Raw genomic sequence first — 22,948 nt, 5'->3', positions numbered from 1 at the left:
TCGCTATTTATCCCTCATCCCCCCATTTCTCCTACATTTGTTCAGGGAATTACCACCCCTGTTTATATTGAGGGACCCAGCTGACGCCCCACTAGCAGCACAGGGAAGTGTCACATTGTATTGCCATCTTTCACACAACATATCTGATTTATATCACATGTGGCGCAGCAATAATCCTTGTGTGTATATATATATATATATATATATATATATATATATATATATAGATAGATAGATAGATAGATAGATAGATAGATAGATAGGATAGATAGATATAGATAGATAGATAGCTATACACCCGCTTGTAGAGTCTATTGTGCGCTTTTTCACATCGGTATATACATAAAGGACCAGATTAAGGATCGCAATGACCTGGGGACGAAAATTATCAAGGAGCTACTATGAGATGCAGAGGGTGTGCTGTATGGGCGTGTTCAGTGCAGTGTGGGTGTGGTGTCAGTGGTGTGTGGACATGTTCAGTGCAGTGCGGGCGTGGTGTCAGTGGTGTGTGGACGTGTTCAGTGCAGTGTAGATGTGGTGTCAGTGCGGTGTGGGTGTGATGTCAGTGGTGTGTGGACGTGTTCAGTGCAGTGTGGGTGTGATGTCAGTGGTGTGTGGACGTGTTCAGTGCAGTGTGGGCGTGGTGTCAGTGCAGTGTGGGCGTGGCGTCAGTGCTGTGTGGGCGTGGCGTCAGTGCTGTGTGGGCGTGGTGTGTGGACGTGCTCAGTGCTTTGTGGGTGTGGTGTCAGTGGTGTGTGGACGTGTTCAGTGCAGTGCGGGCGTGGTGTCAGTGCGTGTTCAGTGCGGTGTGGGTGTGATGTCAGTGGTGTGTGGACGTGTTCAGTGCAGTGTGGGTGTGATGTCAGTGGTGTGTGGACGTGTTCAGTGCAGTGTGGGCGTGGTGTCAGTGCAGTGTGGGCGTGGCGTCAGTGCTGTGTGGGCGTGGCGTCAGTGCTGTGTGGGCGTGGTGTGTGGACGTGCTCAGTGCTTTGTGGGTGTGGTGTCAGTGGTGTGTGGACGTGTTCAGTGCAGTGCGGGCGTGGTGTCAGTGCGTGTTCAGTGCGGTGTGGGTGTGATGTCAGTGGTGTGTGGACGTGTTCAGTGCAGTGTGGATGTGGTGTCAGTGCGTGTTCAGTGCAGTGTGGATGTGGTGTCAGTGGTGTGTGGACGTGTTCAGTGCAGTGTGGGCGTGGTGTCAGTGCAGTGTGGGCGTGGTGTCAGTGTTGTGTGGGCGTGGTGTGTGGGGGGGTGTTCAGTGCTTTGTGGGTGTGGTGTCAGTGCAGTGTGGGCGTGGTGTCAGTGCTGTGTGGGTGTGGTGTCAGTGCTGTGTGGGTGTGGTGTCAGTGCAGTGTGGGCGTGGTGTCAGTGCAGTGTGGGCGTGGTGTCAGTGCAGTGTGGGCGTGGTGTCAGTGCAGTGTGGGCGTGGTGTCAGTGCAGTGTGGGCGTGGTGTGTGGGTGTGTTCAGTGCTTTGTGGGTGTGGTGTCAGTGGTGTGTGGACGTGTTCAGTGCTGTGTGGGTGTGGCCAGTGCCATAGAGGGCATAGACATTTTCTCCCACGAACCACCTACACCTCACTTCCATATCCCTTATAGTTAATGCAGAATGATAGAATAGTGAGAAGTGGGAAACAGATCCCACAGGAAAGTGGGAAAATGGGTTCACACACAGGCCAGGTACAGAGACGGCCTATTGGAGCACTTACAAGCCCAAGTGCATTAAAAAAGCCCACACAAGCTGTCAGATACCACATGTGCTTAAAGACTACCCCACACATATGCCACTGAAACGCCCCAAATACACCCCCACCTCCCCCCATGCCACTCAGCCTGCCTCCCATTTCTGCACATGCCACTTAGACCTTCCCAAGTGACCCAACACCTCCCAACGTGCCACTCAGACCTTCCAAAAAAACAAACACCCACACCTCCCCATGCCCAGCACACCTTTAACCATGTCACTCAGACCTCCTGGAATGCCACACAGCATTCCTCACATCCCCCCGAGACCATCCAAATGCCATTCATACCTTCACATATGTTCCCCACATGCACAAACACTTCTCAATGTGCCTCTTACACTTCCTCACATGTCCCACAGACCTCCTGGAATGCCACTCATCAGACCCCCCACATGACCACATCAACCACATGCCACTCCAATCCCCTCACACAAACCCAACTCCTCCCCACGCCACTCAGACCTCCACAAAAAGCTCCCCATATGCCACAGATCACCCCGAATGCCACTCAGACCTCACCACATACCTGTTCACATGCCAATAACACCTCCCCCCAGGACACTCACATAGCTCTCACAATGTAAAGAAGAAAAATCTAAACCAAATAAGTTGTCCGCTTCTGTATAATCACCCTCTGTAGTCCTCCAAATGGAACAGGTCACAGGTGTGCACTCAACCTCCCCCCATGCTACTCACATCTCCACTCACACCCCACACTCACTTGCACTCCCCACATGCAGCCCACTCACCCTTCCAGAGAGAGCCCCGCAGAGTAAGGAGGGAGAGCACACAGCAGAGATGCATCACAGCACGCCCTTCTCCGAGCGAGTCACGTGACCTACCTACAGTGTGCACAGGAGGTCACATGACGGGGAAGCAGCGGCTCCAGTCTGACTATCAGAGCAGGGCACAGAGCCAGGGGCTGAAGCTGGGGGTGATGGGCCTATTTCGGGCTGGAGGCTGGGGACCACACTCCCATCAACTCCATTAATAAGCTGGCTGCAATGCTGGACACATTAGTCGTCACACTCTAGATTGGTCTGTCGGCCATTTTACATTTTGTACCAGATCCAAGTCATTTTTCCTGCCAGTTTTAAGTTATTCAAATAAATTTGCTATAAAACACGGCAGCTGCGAGGGGAGGGTGACAGCTGACAATGGCCCCAGCGCTGCAATATTACATCGGCACTCTGGAAATTGCATTTCAGGCTACACCCCCGGCGCCTTTAAGAAAATGAGACAAAAGAGAGCATCTGCCCGTGATAGGAATCTCTCCGCTATTCAGACATGTCAACAACTGGAGGAGTTTCCTCAAATTATGGAATGAAGTAAAATGTGGTTGCAACACATCCCTCATATACATGATCTATCGGTGATTGCAATGTTGTATGTCAGAAATAAAAGACGTGAACGTGGACATTAAAGAACCTTTAAATCTAAAAAGTCACAAATATATACGCTTCACTTGATGGAACCTGTGATTGTCTTGGAATTGTATTTATTTTGTGCTAGCTATGGTGGGATACATACGTCTTCTTGACGATCGGAATGTCGACAAGCAGAATGTGGATGACGACGGAATGTCAGCAAGTGTAAATGAAAGCATTTTATGCATGCCGGCTGTACAGCAGTGAACTTGGTGGTAACTCATTATGATGACAGTTGTACAGCCGGTGGGCATAAATTGCTGTAAGTAGAATTTCACACTTGCTGACATCCTGGTGTCCCCATAATGCTTGTCGACAAGCCAACTACTCCCCGCTATGGTTTATTACTGCCTGCCATGGTTTATTACTGCCTGCCATCCTGCATCATAAGCTGAATGCAGCGTTATCTCAAGTAAGGCAGATCATGTTTTCCAATTTATTTATTCTTTAGATAAGATAAGTGATCTATTTTTAGCCCTGTCTCTTATTTCATCTTTATTACTATGGAGGGGCGTTCAATGGAATGCGGAAGTCTCCCACAAAAAAATCAACGAGACTTTACTGTGATTTATGGCCCGATGGTGGTACTGGGCAATTCAATTGTGGCCTGCTTATTCGTGGGTGCACCGACACGTTTTTGAATTAAAAACACATGGATCCGGGATAAGTTCCCAGATCCATGTGTTTTTGCGTTCACAGCTGCAATAACGTGTCTTTATCCCGACTTCGTTAGGAGTAAAATAATCCCTGAAGCTGCCGGCTATCGGGCTGGATCAATTTGCCGTTGTAATTTACTGCGGCTAATTGAATTCCCCCACCTATGTGTTTACTTAATATTGCAATTATTACAGAGTACTGAGTACATCTTCAAAAGCAGGCATGGAAAAAGATACTGTACATAACTCAGAGTAACCTACACCTAATAGATCTACAAGTATTTGTATTTATAAAGTCTTAGTGTATTTTCTAGTGCAGTACAATTAAGGAGATTTGCAAACAAAGGCATAAATGCTGCACAAGTTAACAGGGGATCGGTATGGTATCCCGCCGCACAGGATGCTGATGGTCAGTATACCGACATCGGCATCACGAGCGGTGGATTGCCGGCAATGGGGCGAGCGCAACAAAGTCCCTTGCGGCCTCGGTGTCAAGCTACGGTAGGGGAAAAACACCTAACTTGATGGTATACCGGCGGTGGTATGGTGCCCCAGTCGGGATCCCGGCGTCGGTATTGTAGAAGCGTTATATATAATGCTGCATTTGAGAGTTTACAATCTAGATCGGAAGAGGCACTAGGCCCGCAGGGGGGGTCAGTGTAGAGAATCAGTATTAGAGGGAATAAATCTCACTGTAGAAGAGGGCAGTGGGAGTTTAAACGTAAGGAGCTGAAGAGAAAAGGTATAGAGCTGAAGAGGAAGGTAGGGAGCTGGAGAGAAAAGGTAGGGAGCTAAAGAGAAAGGTAGGGAGCTGAATAGAAAGGTAGGGAGCTGAATAGAAAGGTAGAGAGCTGAAGAGAAAAGGTAGGGCGCTGAAGAGAAAAGGTAGGGCGCTGAAGAGAAAAGGTAGGGCGCTGAAGAGAAAAGGTAGGGCGCTGAAGAGAAAAGGTAGGGCGCTGAAGAGAAAGGTAGGGAGCTGAAGAGAAAAGGTAGGGCGCTGAAGAGAAAGGTAGGGCGCTGAAGAGAAAGGTAGGGAGCTGAAGAGAAAAGGTAGGGCGCTGAAGAGAAAGGTAGGGCGCTGAAGAGAAAAGGTAGGGCGCTGAAGAGAAAAGGTAGGGCGTTGAAGAGAATGGTAGAGAGCTGAAGAGAAAAGGTAGGGAGCTGAAGAGAAAGGTAGGGAGCTGAAGAGAAAGGTAGAGAGCTGAAGAGAAAGGTAGAGAGCTGAAGAGAAAAGGTAGGGAGCTGAAGAGAAAGGTAGGGAGCTGAAGAGAAAGGTAGGGAGCTGAAGAGAAAAGGTAGGGAGCTGAAGAGAAAGGTAGGGAGCTGAAGAGAAAGGTAGAGAGCTGAAGAGAAAAGGTAGGGAGCTGAAGAGAAAGGTAGGGAGCTGAAGAGAAAGGGAGCTGAAGAGAAAGGTAGGGAGCTGAAGAGAAAAGGTAGGGAGCTGAAGAGAAAGGTAGGGAGCTGAAGAGAAAAGGTAGGGAGCTGAAGAGAAAAGGTAGAGAGCTGAAGAGAAAGGTAGAGAGCTGAAGAGAAAAGGTAGGGAGCTGAAGAGAAAAGGTAGGGAGCTGAAGAGAAAGGTAGGGAGCTGAAGAGAAAGGTAGAGAGCTGAAGAGAAAAGGTAGGGCGCTGAAGAGAAAAGGTAGGGCGCTGAAGAGAAAGGTAGGGTGCTGAAGAGAAAAGGTAGGGAACTGAAGAGAAAAGGTAGGGCACTGAAGAGAAAAGGTAGGGCGCTGAAGAGAAAAGGTAGGGCGTTGAAGAGAAAGGTAAGGAGCTGAAGAGACAGTGATCGCAAAAACGCGCTATGGCACGTTTTTTACCCGTTTTTTAAGACCTGGGACTCAAGTTTCTAAAGTGGGAGGGTCCCCGGGGACGCGCTACTCATTAGGCCAATCCCTAAGGGAGATTTGTATGATTAACGGATGCTGGTCCCGGGCTGAATGATGTAAAGAGGAGGTGGAACCAGTTTCCCTTCCTCTTTGGCACCTGGCTGCTTGCGGCGGGTGAGTGAAGGCTAGTGCGGGTGGTGGATGGGTTGCCACAGCGACTCTGGGGGGTGCTGGCGATGTGCAGGGATCGGCGTCCTCCGTGATCTAGTGGTTAAAGCTGGGCTTAGTGACTGGGGCTTCCCGCGGTGCCGTCTGAGGCGGTGGCCGCGCTGCTGCTCTTGCTTTGAGGTGTTCAACCCCTCAAAGCAAGAGCAGCAGCGCGGCCACCGCCTCAGACGGCACCGCGGGAAGCCCCAGTCACTAAGCCCAGCTTTAACCACTAGATCACGGAGGACGCCGATCCCTGCACGTGTGGTGGGTTCCCTGTCTGTGTCAGTTAAGTTACGGCCCGGTGAAATATGCAGCGGCGGTATAGCTGCGGCCGTGACGCGTTAGTCACGGCCGTGTGACTGTGCTTGCTGAGGGGGCCGGTGTTCCCTCGGTGCAGCCGTATGGTGGCGCGGGAGTGTGAAGCGGTGTAAGTATATTGCTGTGAGGGGTTCCCTGGCTGGCGTCTTCGGCTATGGGGGAGGGGGGGGGGGGGTTTCCCGACACCGCGGGTGTTGTTTCTGCTGTGTGCAAGTTCCTGCTGAGGGAGGTCAGGTGGGCTTTCTTGGAATACTAATAATACGAATACACTTGCGCTCACACAATACGTGTATATGTTTTGGCAGCACTCAACAGAGGAAGCTAACCCCCAATAAGCTTCAGAGTAAATATAAATCTTTAAGAGGTCTGCTATGGCGCCTTGAGAGTTTTGTGCATAACTTGACAATGTGACTCATTAATGATAAATGATAACCTTTACTGTTAATAACTCTTATGTAAAATAGCAAAACCAAAAACAACAGCAAAACACACAAAAATCATGCGAAAATAATAATATATAGGTGTACTACTGGTGGTGCCCAGATCTGAAACACTAAGGAGAAAATAATGATGCTGTATTATGTATACAAAGTCCACTTTTGAGTGTGGCGTCCCACTCCTCTAATATGGTTCCGGTGTAATGTTCTGTCCAGAGCTAATTAATATGAAGTGACAGAGGTGGGGACGTTTAAAGTCAGAAAGCACCTCTAGATGTAACCTCGGAGGGGTACCCCTATTGGGTTAGCGGGGGGACCAGGCAGTGGTGTCAAGTGTGTGGGACCAGGCAGTGGTGTCAAGTGTGTGGACTCCGGAACGACCCTCTCCACCACAGGGAACAGTGTGTCCCAAGGTGGCGCCATGCTCCAGGCGTTCCCTGGTCACCGATGCTCTGGGGGGGAGGGGGGATCACAGTCTTAAGCGGACAAGGTGGTTACTGCAATGTGCCTCAGTGCTCTACCTGGTGCAATGTGCCTCAGTGCTCTACCTGGCGCAATGTGTATAACGTGCTCTACCTGGCGCAATGTGTATAATGTGCTCTACCTGGCGCAATGTGTATAACGTGCTCTACCTGGCGCACTGTGTATAACGTGCTCTACCTGCCGCAATGTGTATAACGTGCTCTACCTGGCACAATGTGTATAACGTGCTCTACCGGGCGCATTGTGTTTAACGTGCTCTACCGGGCGCATTGTGTTTAACGTGCTCTACCGGGCGCATTGTGTTTAACGTGCTCTACCGGGCGCAGTGTGTATAACGTGCTCTACCGGGCGCAGTGTGTATAACGTGCTCTACCGGGCGCAGTGTGTATAACGTGCTCTACCGGGCGCAGTGTGTTTAACGTGCTCTACCGGGCACAGTGTGTAAAACGTGCTCTACCGGGCGCAGTGTGTAAAACGTGCTCTACCGGGCGCAGTGTGTATAACGTGCTCTACCTGGTGCAGTGTCTATAACGTGCTCTACCTGGTGCAGTGTGTATAACGTTCTCTACCTGGCGCAATGTGTATAACGTGCTCTACCTGGCGCATTGTGTATAATGTGCTCTTCCTGGCGCATTGTGTATAATGTGCTCTGCCTGGCGCAATGTGTATAAAGTGCTCTACCTGGCGCAATGTGTATAACGTGCTCTACCTGGCGCAAAGTGTATAACGTGCTCTACCTGGAGCAAAGTGTTTAACGTGCTCTACCTGGCGCAGTGCGCATAGGAGGTTCTACCTGGTGCAATGTGTATAAGCGGCACTACTGTGTGGTATAATGTGAATTGGCACTATCATGTGGTCACGCCCCTTCCCCATGAAGCCACACCACTAAAATTAACTAAAATTATATACGGCGTACAGTTATGGAGAGGAATATATTATACATTAAAAAAAAAAAAACATTGCCATAAACAGCCAAGATTACGAGGCATCAGGATGAACTCACCTGCGCCAACACAGTAATGAAGTTCCTATTCAGATGCACGGCTTCATAAAGTGCTAGCAGTATGGCCTCATTCGTTCTGTTCAAAACATCACAGCGACAGTTACACTGTATAGAAGATAAACCGCCGAACCTACAACCCCCTCCCCCCCCTCTCAGAGGAAATAACTTTCAGATGCAGAAATATAAACACAATTCCCACGGTACCGGATACATCAGTTTCCCAAACTCCGCCATTACAGTCCAGGCTCTAAGGATATTCATGGTTGAGTCCAGATAGTTAAATCGAATTGAACGAGGTACTAATTAAGTCACCTGTGCTCAAACATTGATATCCTTATAACCTGGCCTGTAATGGTGGAGTTTGGGAAATCCAGCATGCATTAGCTCAGGTTCTCCCACACACGGTGAGCCAGCCATATCTGCCCAAACAAGTACTGAAATCCCATATACAGCAAAACACATTTACCTGTACTTTAATAAGTGTCCCCATTTCATGCAGCAATTATCCAGTTGACCTTATTTGCCAATGAATGAGAAGTTGCCCAAAGCAACTTCCACCTATCACGTCCGGCCGTCGGCACTCCATAAACCATATAATATCGGATAAGAGTTGCGGTCATCTTTCAGTGGGCGCCATACCGTCTCTAAATCACCCATGATCAAAACCATTGTGGTCTCGCAAGGCATGCTGAGAACTGTAGTTCAACGACAGCAGGCCATGATTCTCAACAGCTAACACAAAAATTGCTAGAATATGCCACATCCACAGCACGTCAATTACCCCATTTGTCTATGTGTCTAAGCGTTGCGATCACCATTTTTACATATGTTTTTCATGGCTTTGTTTTGTCACAATAAACACAATACGGGCAAATACTTACTGCACGGAGATCTTCTCATCCCCATCTGCTATGAACATACTGCCCACCTGTGGACACAGACAGAATTGCAAGCTTAAAGAAGCCATGTGTTTAAATGAGAAAACTTTTATCAAGGTTAAGCGGATACCACAGAGGATTCAAACTCATCTACCACGGTCACCTCTTCTCTTTGAATAGCTCTTTGTATAAAACCCACCCCGTGCTTAGGCCACACACAGGGATAGACCTAAAGATATTTCCACAAATGATTTTGCCTCATGTTACAAATCTTTAGGAATAACAAACAGGGATTTCCAGGGAAAACTGTGACATGTGTGAGCTATACACATAGGAAGAGGCCAAAATCCACAATGGACAGAAATATTTCCAGCTGCCCATTGTGCACCACCTCTAGATAGGAGATCCTCAACGATGGCAATGAATAATTTGGGGTCAAGTCATTGCTGAGGATCTACAGCTTTCGGTGGTGCACTAATGGGCAACTGGACATATTTCAGTCCGTTGTGGATTTTGGCCAATTACTATGTGTAGAGATAACATACCAGATCACAGTTTTCCCAGGAAAGACCTGAACGCTTTGCAATTTACCTCCATTGATGCTTTGGGGTGCGCAGTAATTAATTCAGGATGAGGAGCCCTGGCACTGACAAGCAAAATTATAGTATTTCTAGGTGCCGCTTCCCAAACCTGAAGCCTGAATCTCAGGGGTGGAGTGTGTCACAGGAAGAGGCTCTATCGCCTCTGCTCGAGGCTGGCCCGTGGGGTCAAATTCCAGGCCCCACGCATCTCTGACCTGGTTGTAATTGCAAACTCGTCTTACCGCTGCTGTTATGCTACCTCCGGTTACCCAGTACACTGGGGGGGTATTAAGAAGAAACCATCAATAAAACCAAATTATGGTACTCACCATACTCGTTAGGGCAGAGAAAAACCCGGTCTGGTTTTCTTCCTGCTTGTCCCGGTATTGCCTGAAAGAGAAAAACCAAAACAAACACATTTCATTCAGACTGGATGAAATCCCCCTTCATCCCGAGTGCTGTACAACATGGTGTTCTGTAATCAACAGAAACCAATCAAATATCAGGTTTCATTAGGCTAGTCCAAGTAGGAACCAACCAGATCTCAAGTTCCATTGGCCTAGTGGTGTTCTATAATCAATAGGAACCAATCAAATATCAGGTTCCATTAGTCTAGATCAAGTAAGAAGCAACCAGATCTCAGGTTCTATTGGCCTAGTGCAAGCAGGAACCAACCAGATCTTAAGTTCCATTGGCCTAGTGGTGTTCTATAATCAATAGGAACCAATCAAATATCAGGTTCCATTAGTTTAGATCAAGTAAGAAGCAACCAGATCTAAGGTTCTATTGGCCTAGTGCAAGCAGGAGCCAACCAGATCTCAAGTTCCATTCGCCTAGTGAGATATCAGGTTCCATCAGTCTAGTGAAAGTAATGAAAGGCCCCTAATGACCAAAGCTCTGATAATATAAGGATCAGTCTATCGCTGGTCTGTAATTCTCCTCTAGCTGCAGTTCAGGAGAAGACCTCCCACAGACTCTCACCTATGTATATTGTTACAGGATGCTAATCAACTTTTAGTTTAGTTTGAAAACAAATCCAGGAGGGCAATCACAGACGCACACATTATATATAATTAGTATCTACATATCACTGCTTCCTTCCAGCCCACTGTACGTACACACACACACAGGCTGTGTGAATTTTATTGTATCTAACATATTTAGCACAGTAAGGACTGGTTGATAACCACTGTTTTAGCCATGTGAACCAAGGGTGGCACCGATACGGTGTAATACCGCTTTCACACAGCAAAGGCGGGTCGCACCTGGGAACTACACACAGGTCCTTCCCGGGTGCGACTCGCCATGAGACCCCTTTCAGACTGACGTGACCTGGCAATATGCCGGGTCGGGTTGCAATGGTAGGCAGCGTTGGCATCACGGGGGGGTGGGGGTGGAGCTTGGAGGTGAGATCATCTCCACGCCGACTCCTCCACAGTGTGAACAGGTCCCGCAACGCAATGACCCCGTAACCTGTTCACACCGTACCTGACCCGGTAATAACCCTGCTTTGTTCCCAGTTTGAAATACCGGGTCAGGTGACCTGGGAATTTGGAATTGACCCCTTTCACACCTCGACCTGCTGGACCCGGCAATATACTGGGTTATTTGTGCGGTGTGAAAGGGGTATAAGTCTGTTACTGGTTGCTAGTCGCCGTCCCCTTACCAGCAGGTCCGCTGAGCAGGGCAAGCAGACAGACGGGACGGGTTGACTCTGTAGATAAAGTCAATACACTATCTAATGCACTGAACAGCACAAAACACACACAAGCCGACGTATTTCAGTGTACATACGTGTTGTATTCAAACAGCGCACGGGCTATTACCAGTCCCATCCCCTAAAATGAGAAAAGGAACAACAAAAATAAGTCACTATAGATCAATCAGGATTCATGCCACAAAGAAGAAGGGATAATGGAGAAGAGAGAAGATAATGTCACACTCACATTCAGTGTTCCCTCGTCATCCACAATAGACAACTTCACAATGTACGGGTTCACAGACTGGAGAGAAGGGAAACATGAAACCGGATCACTGACCATGCATTACTGTAGCTGGGGTAAGCCTGGTTACACGTCTGTTTACAGGTAGTAATATACATTGATGTTCTAGAACGTGGTGACACAAAGAGTACATCACAGACGGGCAACCTGTGCCTCTCCAGCCTGGTGTGACGTTACAAGCCCCAGCATCCCCCGACAGTCCGTAGCTGGCACTTGGACCCCCACAGCAATTGTAGAGTGAAACGCTCTGCTGAGTTAATACAGCATAGCAACAGGCTGACCAAGATGAAATGCTGACCCTCCTTACATTTTCTTTATGCCAGAAGGGGGCAGCAGGGTGCGCGTTGTTGCTGCACGACCTACAACCTGTAATGACAGCTGGGCACTAATGCTCTGTTGTTTCTTCATCTTAATAAATTGCAGATGAGTCCTACAGGGGTAGAAGCCGCTCTCACTGACGCCCCCTTCTGTTCTAAACATTCACTTGCTACACTTTATATCACCATCTATGCGACTACAGCAAAAGTCGCTAACACGATCGCAGCATGTGACTCGGAATCAGCTGGACAGTGAGCCAGGATTCCCGCGGAGCGTCCTAACCCAGGGCAGGCGTCACCTATATAGCTGTTGCTATCGGTTACCACCAGCCACTTTGAACTCAGAACATTCCCCAATATGACGTTTAGACATGGTGTCCTCCCTTCTCTTCTACACAGCACAGTATCTTAGGTCTGGCCATCATTCAGTGCATAAGAAAACTACTCACCTCAAATTTCCTGTAGTTGACCAGTAGGGCAAGCAACACGACGGAGTCATAGCCGTGTTCCCTGCGGCTGGGGGGGTTAGACAGAATCTGGAACGACGATAACAATATTATTATAATGTTATGTTACAGGAAAGCGCTTCCACGGAATACAATAAATATCACAGGGGGAGGCACGAGGTGCGGCCTCTGCTTTGGTAGTAGAAAAGGACCCTTATGAAAATTCTAGCTGGGAGTTATCCCACAGCAACACTGTACAATGGGAATAGCGATTGTAATTACATCCAGCCCTGCGATGTATAAATAAAGAAGATCCACGGTTTAAACTGGAAGTTATACAAACGGTCATTATCAAATACAGATACAGATGTCCACCCAGCCTCCTACCCCACCTCGAAGCTCAGCCTTGTCTGCACACCAGTCTAAAGGGCCTCATACACTAGAACGATAATACCCGATTTCATCCTTTCGGGCCGATAAATCGGATGAAAAGTGTTTTACATCCGATCCGCATTCCGGTGAGCATCGGATCGGCGCCCCTAGGTCGTTAGTGCTGCACTCGTGATATGTCGGATCCCGCAGGCATGGCTGGGATCGCATATGATACATTGTGTGCATAAGGACCGCATACGATGTATCCTATGGGATCCTGCCGCCCGGGAAGCTGCCGGGCAGTTCAAGGGAAATAGCATCCGACATGTCGCTGTAGTGTATGGAGCCCTTAAAGCTCAGCCTTGTCTGGAAACCAGTCCTGATTACACGTTGCTGGAACGCCTCTTCCGTACTGCAGTGATAATACAGGGGGCTCTATAGTGATGGCTGCCAGACATGGCTGATCTGGAGACAGCTGATCAATAACAATGAGACCAAACCGCTCATTTCCTGTGTGTATAAATGTACCCAATGTTTCCAATCTGGTTAAAGTAGGATTCCATATTGATCGTGGCCTAAATAGAACCCCCTTCCCCCACATATAAGAATACTCCGATGTACGTTGCAGGCTCTTCGCATAGTCATACAACGGGGAACTCTTCCAGACAAGGAGACTCCTCCAGTCACAATCTACCTTCCACTGATAGCAATGTAATAGATTTCTCCCTGTCCTGGAGAAGCCTCAAGAGTGACGAAGGTGACCAGCCGTAGCCTCGCGTATTAGTCAGGAGCCAGCAATGGTGGGGCCTGGACAGTGCTAAAGGTGATCAGCTGTAGTCCCAGCTGTAAGACAGCACCAGGAACCTCCTAGGCACAGCAAACAGTGGTGGCCACAGGTAAGGGCCCTGATCATAGTACTTCTATAGAGAAGGGAGAGGTGTTGATTAATCCAGCATTACTAAAAAAAAAATAAGATTTTACTCACCGGTAAATCTATTTCTCGTAGTCCGTAGTGGATGCTGGGACTCCATAAGGACCATGGGGAATACCGGCTCCGCAGGAGACTGGGCACAACTAAAGAAAGCTTTAGGACTACCTGGTGTGCACTGGCTCCTCCCTCTATGACCCTCCTCCAGACCTCAGTTAGGATACTGTGCCCGGAAGAGCTGACACAATAAGGAAGGATTTTGAATCCCGGGTAAGACTCATACCAGCCACACCAATCACACCGTATAACTCGTGATACTATACCCAGTTAACAGTATGAATAATAACTGAGCCTCTCAACAGATGGCTCAACAATAACCCTTTAGTTAAACAATAACTATATACAAGTATTGCAGCCAATCCGCACTTGGGATGGGCGCCCAGCATCCACTACGGACTACGAGAAATAGATTTACCGGTGAGTAAAATCTTATTTTCTCTGACGTCCTAAGTGGATGCTGGGACTCCGTAAGGACCATGGGGATTATACCAAAGCTCCCAAACGGGCGGGAGAGTGCGGATGACTCTGCAGCACCGAATGGGCAAACTCTAGGTCCTCCTCAGCCAGGGTGTCAAACTTGTAGAATTTAGCAAATGTGTTTGACCCCGACCACGTAGCTGCTCGGCAAAGTTGTAAAGCCGAGACCCCTCGGGCAGCCGCCCAAGAAGAGCCCACCTTCCTCGTGGAATGGGCTTTCACTGATTTAGGATGCGGCAGTCCAGCCGCAGAATGTGCAAGCTGAATCGTACTACAGATCCAGCGAGCAATAGTCTACTTTGAAGCAGGAGCACCCAGCTTGTTGGGTGCATACAGGATAAATAGCGAGTCAGTTTTCCTGACACTAGCCGTCCTGGAAACATAAATTTTCAGGGCCCTGACTACGTCCAACAACTTGGAAGCCTCCAAGTCTTTAGTAGCCGCAGGCACCACGATAGGTTGGTTCAAATGAAAGGCTGAGACCACCTTAGGGAGAAACTGGGGACGAGTCCTCAATTCTGCCCTATCCATATGGAAAATCAGATAAGGGCTTCTACATGACAAAGCCGCCAATTCTGACACACGCCTGGCCGAAGCCAAGGCCAACAGCATGACCACTTTCCACGTGAGATATTTTAATTCCACGGTTTTAAGTGGCTCAAACCAATGTGACTTTAGGAAATCCAACACCACGTTGAGATCCCAAGGTGCCACTGGAGGCACAAAAGGGGGCTGAATATGCAGCACTCCCTTAACAAAAGTCTGAACTTCAGGTAGTGAAGCCAGTTCTCTCTGGAAGAAAATCGATAGAGCCGAAATCTGGACCTTAATGGAACTCAATTTTAGGCCCATAGTCACCCCTGACTGTAGAAAGTGCAGAAAACGGCCCAGCTGAAATTCCTCCGTTGGGGCCTTCCTGGCCTCACACCACGCAACATATTTTCGCCAAATGCGGTGATAATGGTTTGCGGTCACTTCTTTCCTAGCTTTAATCAGCGTAGGAATGACTTCCTCCGGAATGCCCTTTTCCTTCAGGATCCGGTGTTCAACCGCCATGCCGTCAACGCAGCCGCGGTAAGTCTTGGAACAGACAGGGCCCCTGCTGCAGCAGGTCCTGTCTGAGCGGCAGAGGCCATGGGTCCTCTGAGATCATTTCTTGAAGTTCCGGATACCAAGCTCTTCTTGGCCAATCCGGAACAATGAGTATAGTTCTTACTCCTCTTCTCCTTATTATCCTCAGTACCTTGGGTATGAGAGGAAGAGGAGGGAACACATAAACCGACCGGTACACCCACGGTGTCACTAGAGCGTCCACAGCTATCGCCTGAGGGTCTCTCGACCTGGCGCAATATCTTTCTAGCTTTTTGTTGAGGCGGGACGCCCTCATGTCCACCTGTGGCCTTTCCCAACGGTTTACAATCAGTTGGAAGACTTCTGGATGAAGTCCCCACTCTCCCGGGTGGAGGTCGTGCCTGCTGAGGAAGTCTGCTTCCCAGTTGTCCACTCCCGGAATGAACACTGCTGACAGTGCTAACACGTGATTTTCCGCCCATCGGAGAATCCTTGTGGCTTCTGCCATCGCCGTCCTGCTTCTTGTGCCGCCCTGTCGGTTTACATGGGCGACTGACGTGATGTTGTCTGACTGGATCAGTACCGGCTGGTTTTGAAGCAGGGGTTTTGCCTGACTTAGGGCATTGTAAATGGCCCTCAGTTCCAGAATATTTATGTGTAGGGAAGTCTCCTGACTCAACCATAGTCCTTGGAAGTTTCTTCCCTGTGTGACTGCCCCCCAGCCTCGAAGGCTGGCATCCGTGGTCACCAGGACCCAGTCCTGTATGCCGAACCTGCGGCCCTCTTGAAGATGAGCACTTTGCAGCCACCACAGCAGAGACACCCTGGTCCTTGGAGACAGGGTTATCAGCCGATGCATCTGAAGATGCGATCCGGACCACTTGTCCAACAGGTCCCACTGAAAAGTCCTTGCATGGAACCTGCCGAATGGAATTGCTTCGTAGGAAGCTACCATTTTTCCCAGGACTCGCGTGCAGTGATGCACCGACACCTGTTTTGGTTTCAGGAGGCCTCTGACTAGAGATGACCGCTCCTTGGCTTTCACCTCCGGGAGAAACACTTTTTTCTGTTCTGTGTCCAGAACCATCCCCAGGAACACTAGACGTGTCGTAGGGACCAGCTGTGACTTTGGAATATTTAGAATCCAACCGTGCTGTTGTAGCACCTCCCGAGATAGTGCTACCCCGACCAACAACTGCTCCCTGGACCTCGCCTTTATCAGGAGATCGTCCAAGTACGGGATAATTAAAACTCCCTTTTTTCGAAGGAGTATCATCATTTCGGCCATTACCTTGGTAAAAACCCTCGGTGCCGTGGACAGACCAAACGGCAACGTCTGGAATTGGTAATGACAATCCTGTACCACAAATCTGAGGTACGCCTGGTGAGGATGGTAAATGGGGACATGCAGGTAAGCATCCTTGATGTCCAGTGATACCATGTAATCCCCCTCGTCCAGGCTTGAAATAACCGCCCTGAGCGATTCCATCTTGAACTTGAATTTTTTTATATAAGTGTTCAAGGATTTCAAATTTAAAATGGGTCTCACCGAACCGTCCGGTTTCGGTACCACAAACATTGTGGAATAGTAACCCCGTCCTTGTTGAAGGAGGGGCACCTTGACTATCACCTGCTGGGAATACAGCTTGTGAATTTCCTCTAGCACTGCCTCCCTGCCTGAGGGAGTTGTTGGCAAGGCAGATTTGAGGAAACGGCGGGGGGGAGACGTCTCGAATTCCAGCTTGTACCCCTGAGATACCACTTGAAGGATCCAGGGATCCACCCGTAAGCAAGCCCACTGATTGCTGAAGTTTTTGAGACGGGCCCCCACCATACCTGGCTCCGCCTGTGGAGCCCCAGCGTCATGCGGTGGACTTGGAGGAAGCGGGGGAGGACTTTTGCTGCTGGGAACTGGCTGTATGCTGCAGCTTTTTCCCTCTACCTCTGCCTCTGGGCAGAAAGGACGCGCCTTTAACCCGCTTGCCTTTCTGGGGCCGAAAGGACTGTACCTGATAATACGGTGCTTTCTTTGGCTGTGAGGGAACATGGGGTAAAAATGCTGACTTCCCAGCTGTGGCTGTGGAAACGAGGTCCGAGAGACCATCCCCAAACAACTCCTCACCTTTATAAGGCAAAACTTCCATGTGCCTTTTAGAATCTGCATCACCTGTCCACTGCCGAGTCCATAATCCTCTCCTGGCAGAAATGGACATTGCACTTATTTTAGATGCCAGCCGGCAAATATCCCTCTGTGCATCTCTCTCATGTATAAGACTGCGTCTTTTATATGCTCTACGGTTAGCAATATAGTGTCCCTGTCTAGGGTATCAATATTTTCTGACAGGGAATCTGACCACGCAGCTGCAGCACTGCACATCCATGCTGAAGCAATAGCCGGTCTCAGTATAATACCTGTGTGTGTATATACAGACTTCAGGATAGCCTCCTGCTTCCTATCAGCAGGCTCCTTTAGGGCGGCCGTATCCGGAGACGGTAGTGCCACCTTCTTTGACAGGCGTGTGAGCGCTTTATCCACCCTAGGGGATGTTTCCCAACGTGACCTATCCTCTGGCGGGAAAGGGTACGCCATTAGTAACCTTTTAGAAATTACCAGTTTCTTATCGGGGGAAGCCCACGCTTCTTCACACACTTCATTTAATTCCTCAGATGGGGGAAAAACCACTGGTAGTTTTTTCTCCCCAAACATAATACCCTTTTTTGTGGTACCTGGGGTAACATCAGAAATGTGCAACACATTTTTCATTGCCTCAATCATGTAACGTGTGGCCCTATTGGAAGTTACATTAGTCTCATCGTCGTCGACACTGGATTCAGTATCCGTGTCGACATCTGTGTCTGCCATCTGAGGTAGCGGGCGTTTTAGAGCCCCTGATGGCTTTTGAGACAGTTGGGCAGGCACGAGCTGAGAAGCCGGCTGTCCCACATCTGCTATGTCGTCAAACCTTTTATGTAAGGAGTTGACACTTTCACGTAATTCCTTCCACAAGTCCATCCACTCTGGTGTCGGCCCCGCAGGGGGTGACATCACATTTATCGGCAACTGCTCCGCCTCCACATAAGCCTCCTCATCAAACATGTCGACACAGCCGTACCGACACACCGCACACTCACAGGGAATGCTCTGACTGAGGACAGGACCCCACAAAGCCCTTTGGGAAGACAGAGAGAGAGAGTATGCCAGCACACACCAGAGCGCTATATAACACAGGGATTAACACTGTAACTGAGTGATTTTCCCAATAGCTGCTTGTATACACAATATTGCGCCTAAATTTAATGCCCCCCCTCTCTTTTTTACCCTATGTTGTCTGGAAACTGCAGGGGAGAGCCTGGGAGCGATCCTTCCAGCGGAGCTGTGAGGGAAAATGGCGCCAGTGTGCTGAGGGAGATAGTCCCGCCCCTTTTTCGGCGGACTTCTCCCGCTTTTTTGTAGGTATATCTGGCAGGGGATTTTACACATATATAGTCTCTGACTATATTATGTGTAGTTTTGCCAGCCAAGGTACTTCATATTGCTGCCCAGGGCGCCCCCCCCCCAGCGCCCTGCACCCATCAGTGACCGGAGTGTGAGGTGTGCATGGGAAGCAATGGCGCACAGCTGCAGTGCTGTGCGCTACCTTGATGAAGACCGAAGTCTTCTGCCGCCGATTTCCAGGACTGTCTTCTTGCTTCTGGCTCTGTAAGGGGGACGGCGGCGCGGCTCCGGGACCGGACGATCGAGGTCGGGCCCTGTGTTCGATCCCTCTGGAGCTAATGGTGTCCAGTAGCCTAGAAGCTCAAGCTAGCTGCAAGCAGGTAGGTTTGCTTCTCTCCCCTTAGTCCCTCGTAGCAGTGAGCCTGTTGCCAGCAGAAGCTCACTGAAAATAAAAAACCTAAAATAAACTTTCTTTTTCTAGGAGCTCAGGAGAGCCCCTAGTGTGCATCCAGCTCAGCCGGGCACAAGATTCTAACTGAGGTCTGGAGGAGGGTCATAGAGGGAGGAGCCAGTGCACACCAGGTAGTCCTAAAGCTTTCTTTAGTTGTGCCCAGTCTCCAGCGGAGCCGCTATTCCCCATGGTCCTTACGGAGTCCCAGCATCCACTTAGGACGTCAGAGAAAAACTCTTAAAGAGTGCAGATTCCTAGGGAAGTCATACGTTTGCCTAAGACTGGGCTTGTAAAGTACGCAGTGGGCCCACCGCTGTGCCCTGCTTTGCAGAGCAGGGCAGAAACAAGATTTCCTTTTGAGGCTACTGAAATGAAGCAAAGTGCTGGACATCCTGGCTCCTTACAGTGAAGATGGGGGCTTGGGACTACCAGTCTGCATATGGAACCGATCTAGCAGAATTTGGGGCTCATCCTGTAATGTTACATGAGCATGTTGCCTTTCTGTGGAAAAGGAGATTGCTAGGTGCACTGAGAAATGATCCCTGAATTGGTCAGAGATTGGCACTTAGGCTGCGGACACGTCTCCTGAGAGCGGCACGTGTGCGGGCATTGTGGGGTGTACACCGGGCAGACCATCCAGCCAAAACCTAAGCAATCTGCGGCGCACATTCTGTGCGTTTAGTAAATGCGGCCCATATTCTGTCTTTTTTTATTACACAAAATACACATAACGTAAGCAGGGATGGATTTCAGTTTTCAGAAGCCGTACTAATTGATTCTCATTTAATGGGAGATGGATTTATCTTGTTCTGATCTACAAACCCAAAGCTAACGCAATTAACGGCATGTGCCAGATGGTCTGTAAAGCTGGGACGTCACCAATGGTCTCCTGGTCACGTGGCACGCTCAGCCTGCATCAGAGGATTTAATGACCATACTTCAAACCGCTCCGCTGTAGAGCAGAGAATCCCAAGGGGAAATAGTGAGGCAACCACCTTACACAGTAACCACAAAGCAGCCACCGCTGCGACACCTCCGTAACGCAAATCCCTCTGTTCAACAATGTTGGGGAAAATTCAAGTCTGTAACTCTCTCTGCACATGTTATATCTGCCTCCCCTGCAGTGCACATGGTTTTGCCCAATTGCTAACAAAAATCCTGCTGCGATCAACTTGGAATTACCCCTATTGCTTTTTTACATTGCTTACCGGCCTTTAAGTCACCTGAAATAGTGACTCCTAGATCCCTTTCCTCCTCAGTAGTTACCAGTATAGTGCTATTAACACTATATTTAGTCTTTGGGTTTTTGAGACCCAAGTGCATGATTTTGCATTTTTTTGGCATTATACTGTAATTGCCACACTCTTGACCATTTCTCAAGTCTACCTAGGTCACCAATCATTTGTTTAACCCTCCTGTGTGTCTACCCTGTTGCATATCTTTGTGTCATCTGCAAAAAGGCATACTTTATCTTCAATACCATTTGAAATATCACCAATAAAGATATTAAAGAACACTGGTCCAATTACAGATCCCTGGGGTACTGCACTGGTAACATTTCCCTCCATAGATTGCACTCCATTTACTACAGCTCTCTGGTTCCTATCCTGCAATCAGGTTCTTATACATTTAACCGTTTTATTATCCAATCCCACGCTTGAGTTTATTTTGCAATCTGCAATGTAGGGCAGTGTCACAAGCCTTACTAAAGTCTACATATGCTACATCTACAGCCTACCCTTGATCTATTATGTTAGTCACAAAGTCAAAAAAGTATATAAGATCTGTTTGGCATGATCTCCCCCCATTAACTACATACTGTTTAGGAACCTGTAAGTTGTCTGATTTAATATATTCCACTACTCTTTCTTTTTATAGTGTTACCATTACTTTCCCTATTACTAATATAAGGCTAATTGGTCTGTAGTTACTTGCTACTTCCTTGCTTCCACTTTTGTGCAGTGGTACTACATTTGCTCTCTTTTCCAGTCCCCTGGAATTGCTCCTGTATCTAGTGACTGGTTGAGTAATTCTGTTAATGGTGCTACCAGCCCCCTTCAAGCTGTTTTAGTATCATTGGATGTATCCCATCTGGCCTCATTGTTTTATCAACTTTCAGTTTTGAGAGTTCTGTTAGAACCTTCTCCTCCGTAAATGTACTTTCATCTATTTTATTTCTATAAATGTCCTTGCAACTTAACTGTGGCCCCTTCCCCTCGCCTTCTGTAGCGAATACTGAGCAAAATTATTTAGATGATCTGGTATTGCCTTGTCTCCCTCCGCCAAACTCTCACTCTCTGTCTTAGGTCTTATTATTTCTCCATTTGATGTTCTCTTTTTACTTATATACTTTTATCTACTGACTGGGCCATTTTCTCCTTAGCTTCTGCCTTTGCACATATGATTACCTTTTTAGCCTCTTTCCATCTGGCACCTCTTTGTCATTAGTATTTTAAGTTTTACCCTGTCTTTATACTAAACCATACTGCTTGATGATCACTGGATCTTAGGTTCTCTCCCACATACACATCTGATATCCTGTCACCATTTGTGAGAATTAAATCTAATATTGCATTTTTGCGAGTGGGCTCCCTCACCAATTGCTTGAGAGATGCTCCCTATAAGGAATTTAGAAATTTGCCACTAAAAGTTGAACTCCCAATTTACATCAAGTAAATAATCTCCCATGATTATGACCTCTCCCTTTAAAGCCATTTTAGTGATATCCAGCAATAAGTTTCTGTCCAAATTCTGCCCCTGGCCTAGTGATCTATAGATAACCCCAGTGAGAGTGCGAATAGTGTCCTTCTCCCGGTTTCTATGGTCATCCAAAGTGCCTCAATTTTTCTTCAATATCAGATATAAAAGTAGCATTTATGCTTTTTTTCCCCACATACGTTGCTACTCTCCTCAGATTCTTCCCACTCTGTCCTTCCTAAATAAATTGGATTCTGGTATAGTTTCATCCCAGTCATGATTCTCATTGCACCATGACTCTGTAATAGCCACAATATCTAGATCATCCCTTGCCGCGATCGCAATTAGCTCTGGATATTTGTCTCCTAAGCTCTTAGCATTTGCACACATAGCTTTAAAAAAGTTTTGTTTGTGCATCTGTTATTTCTAGCCATGTTCAGACAGGCCAAAAAAAAAAAGTCAAGTCTAAATTTGAAATTACCTGTGTTGTGATGTTGTTCAATGTTTGGTAAATTATTATTATTATTTTTATTTATTTAATAAAAAATTTTTAAGGACAGTACACATAGGAGAGATGTGTGCTGAGCGATCTGTCACAGACCACTCAGCACACATCTCTCCCCCCATTCAGCACAGCGCGATGTGTGCTGAGCAAGAGGGAGGGAGGCGGGAGCGCTCATTTCATGAGTGATGAGCTAGATTGTGCATGCATGCAGGCCATTCTATCAACCGGCAAAAGCGACGCGCGGGGCGGCGCATCGCCATCGCTGGAGGGCATACACACGAGAGAGCCATGCTTAAAATCTGAGCAATCTAGTCAGCTTGCTTAGATTTTAAGCACTGATCTCTCTGTGTGTACCCCCCTTTACTGTTCAGAAATCACACTTTGTCCTTTACAACAAGGTTACACCTCACTAATCTAAAGATATAGTAAATTTATTTAAGACAGGCTACACCTGCCCACAAATGGCCAAATAATCAAAGTACTGTAGATAATTAGCACTGTGTTTGAGTAAACAGCAGGCAGCATGCAACAATAAACTATGGGCCTAATTCAGATCTGACAGCAGCAGCAAATTTGTTAGCAGTTGGGGAAAACCATGTTGCACTGCAGGTGGGGCAAATATAACAT

General features: G+C 48.1%; 1 protein-coding gene across 3 annotated transcripts in view; it reads right to left on the bottom strand.

The window, feature by feature from the left end:
* ARMH3 (armadillo like helical domain containing 3) overlaps positions 1-22,948 on the bottom strand; it is a 281,292-nt gene that overhangs the window by 217,303 nt on the left and 41,041 nt on the right. For all 3 annotated transcript variants that reach the window (XM_063962376.1, XM_063962377.1, XM_063962378.1), the window contains exons 8-13: positions 12,328-12,414; positions 11,505-11,561; positions 11,353-11,396; positions 9,888-9,948; positions 8,981-9,027; positions 8,100-8,175 (exon numbers count right to left, since the gene is read on the bottom strand). In XM_063962376.1, the coding sequence (XP_063818446.1) occupies positions 8,100-8,175; positions 8,981-9,027; positions 9,888-9,948; positions 11,353-11,396; positions 11,505-11,561; positions 12,328-12,414 (372 nt within the window). The remainder of the gene's footprint in view (positions 1-8,099; positions 8,176-8,980; positions 9,028-9,887; positions 9,949-11,352; positions 11,397-11,504; positions 11,562-12,327; positions 12,415-22,948) is intronic.

This window comes from Pseudophryne corroboree, chromosome 3, assembly GCF_028390025.1.
Source record: "Pseudophryne corroboree isolate aPseCor3 chromosome 3, aPseCor3.hap2, whole genome shotgun sequence".
In the NCBI taxonomy this organism is placed as follows: Eukaryota; Metazoa; Chordata; class Amphibia; order Anura; family Myobatrachidae; genus Pseudophryne; species Pseudophryne corroboree.
Note: the sequence above shows the minus strand (reverse complement) of the source record. Positions and strands in the feature narration are given on the sequence as shown.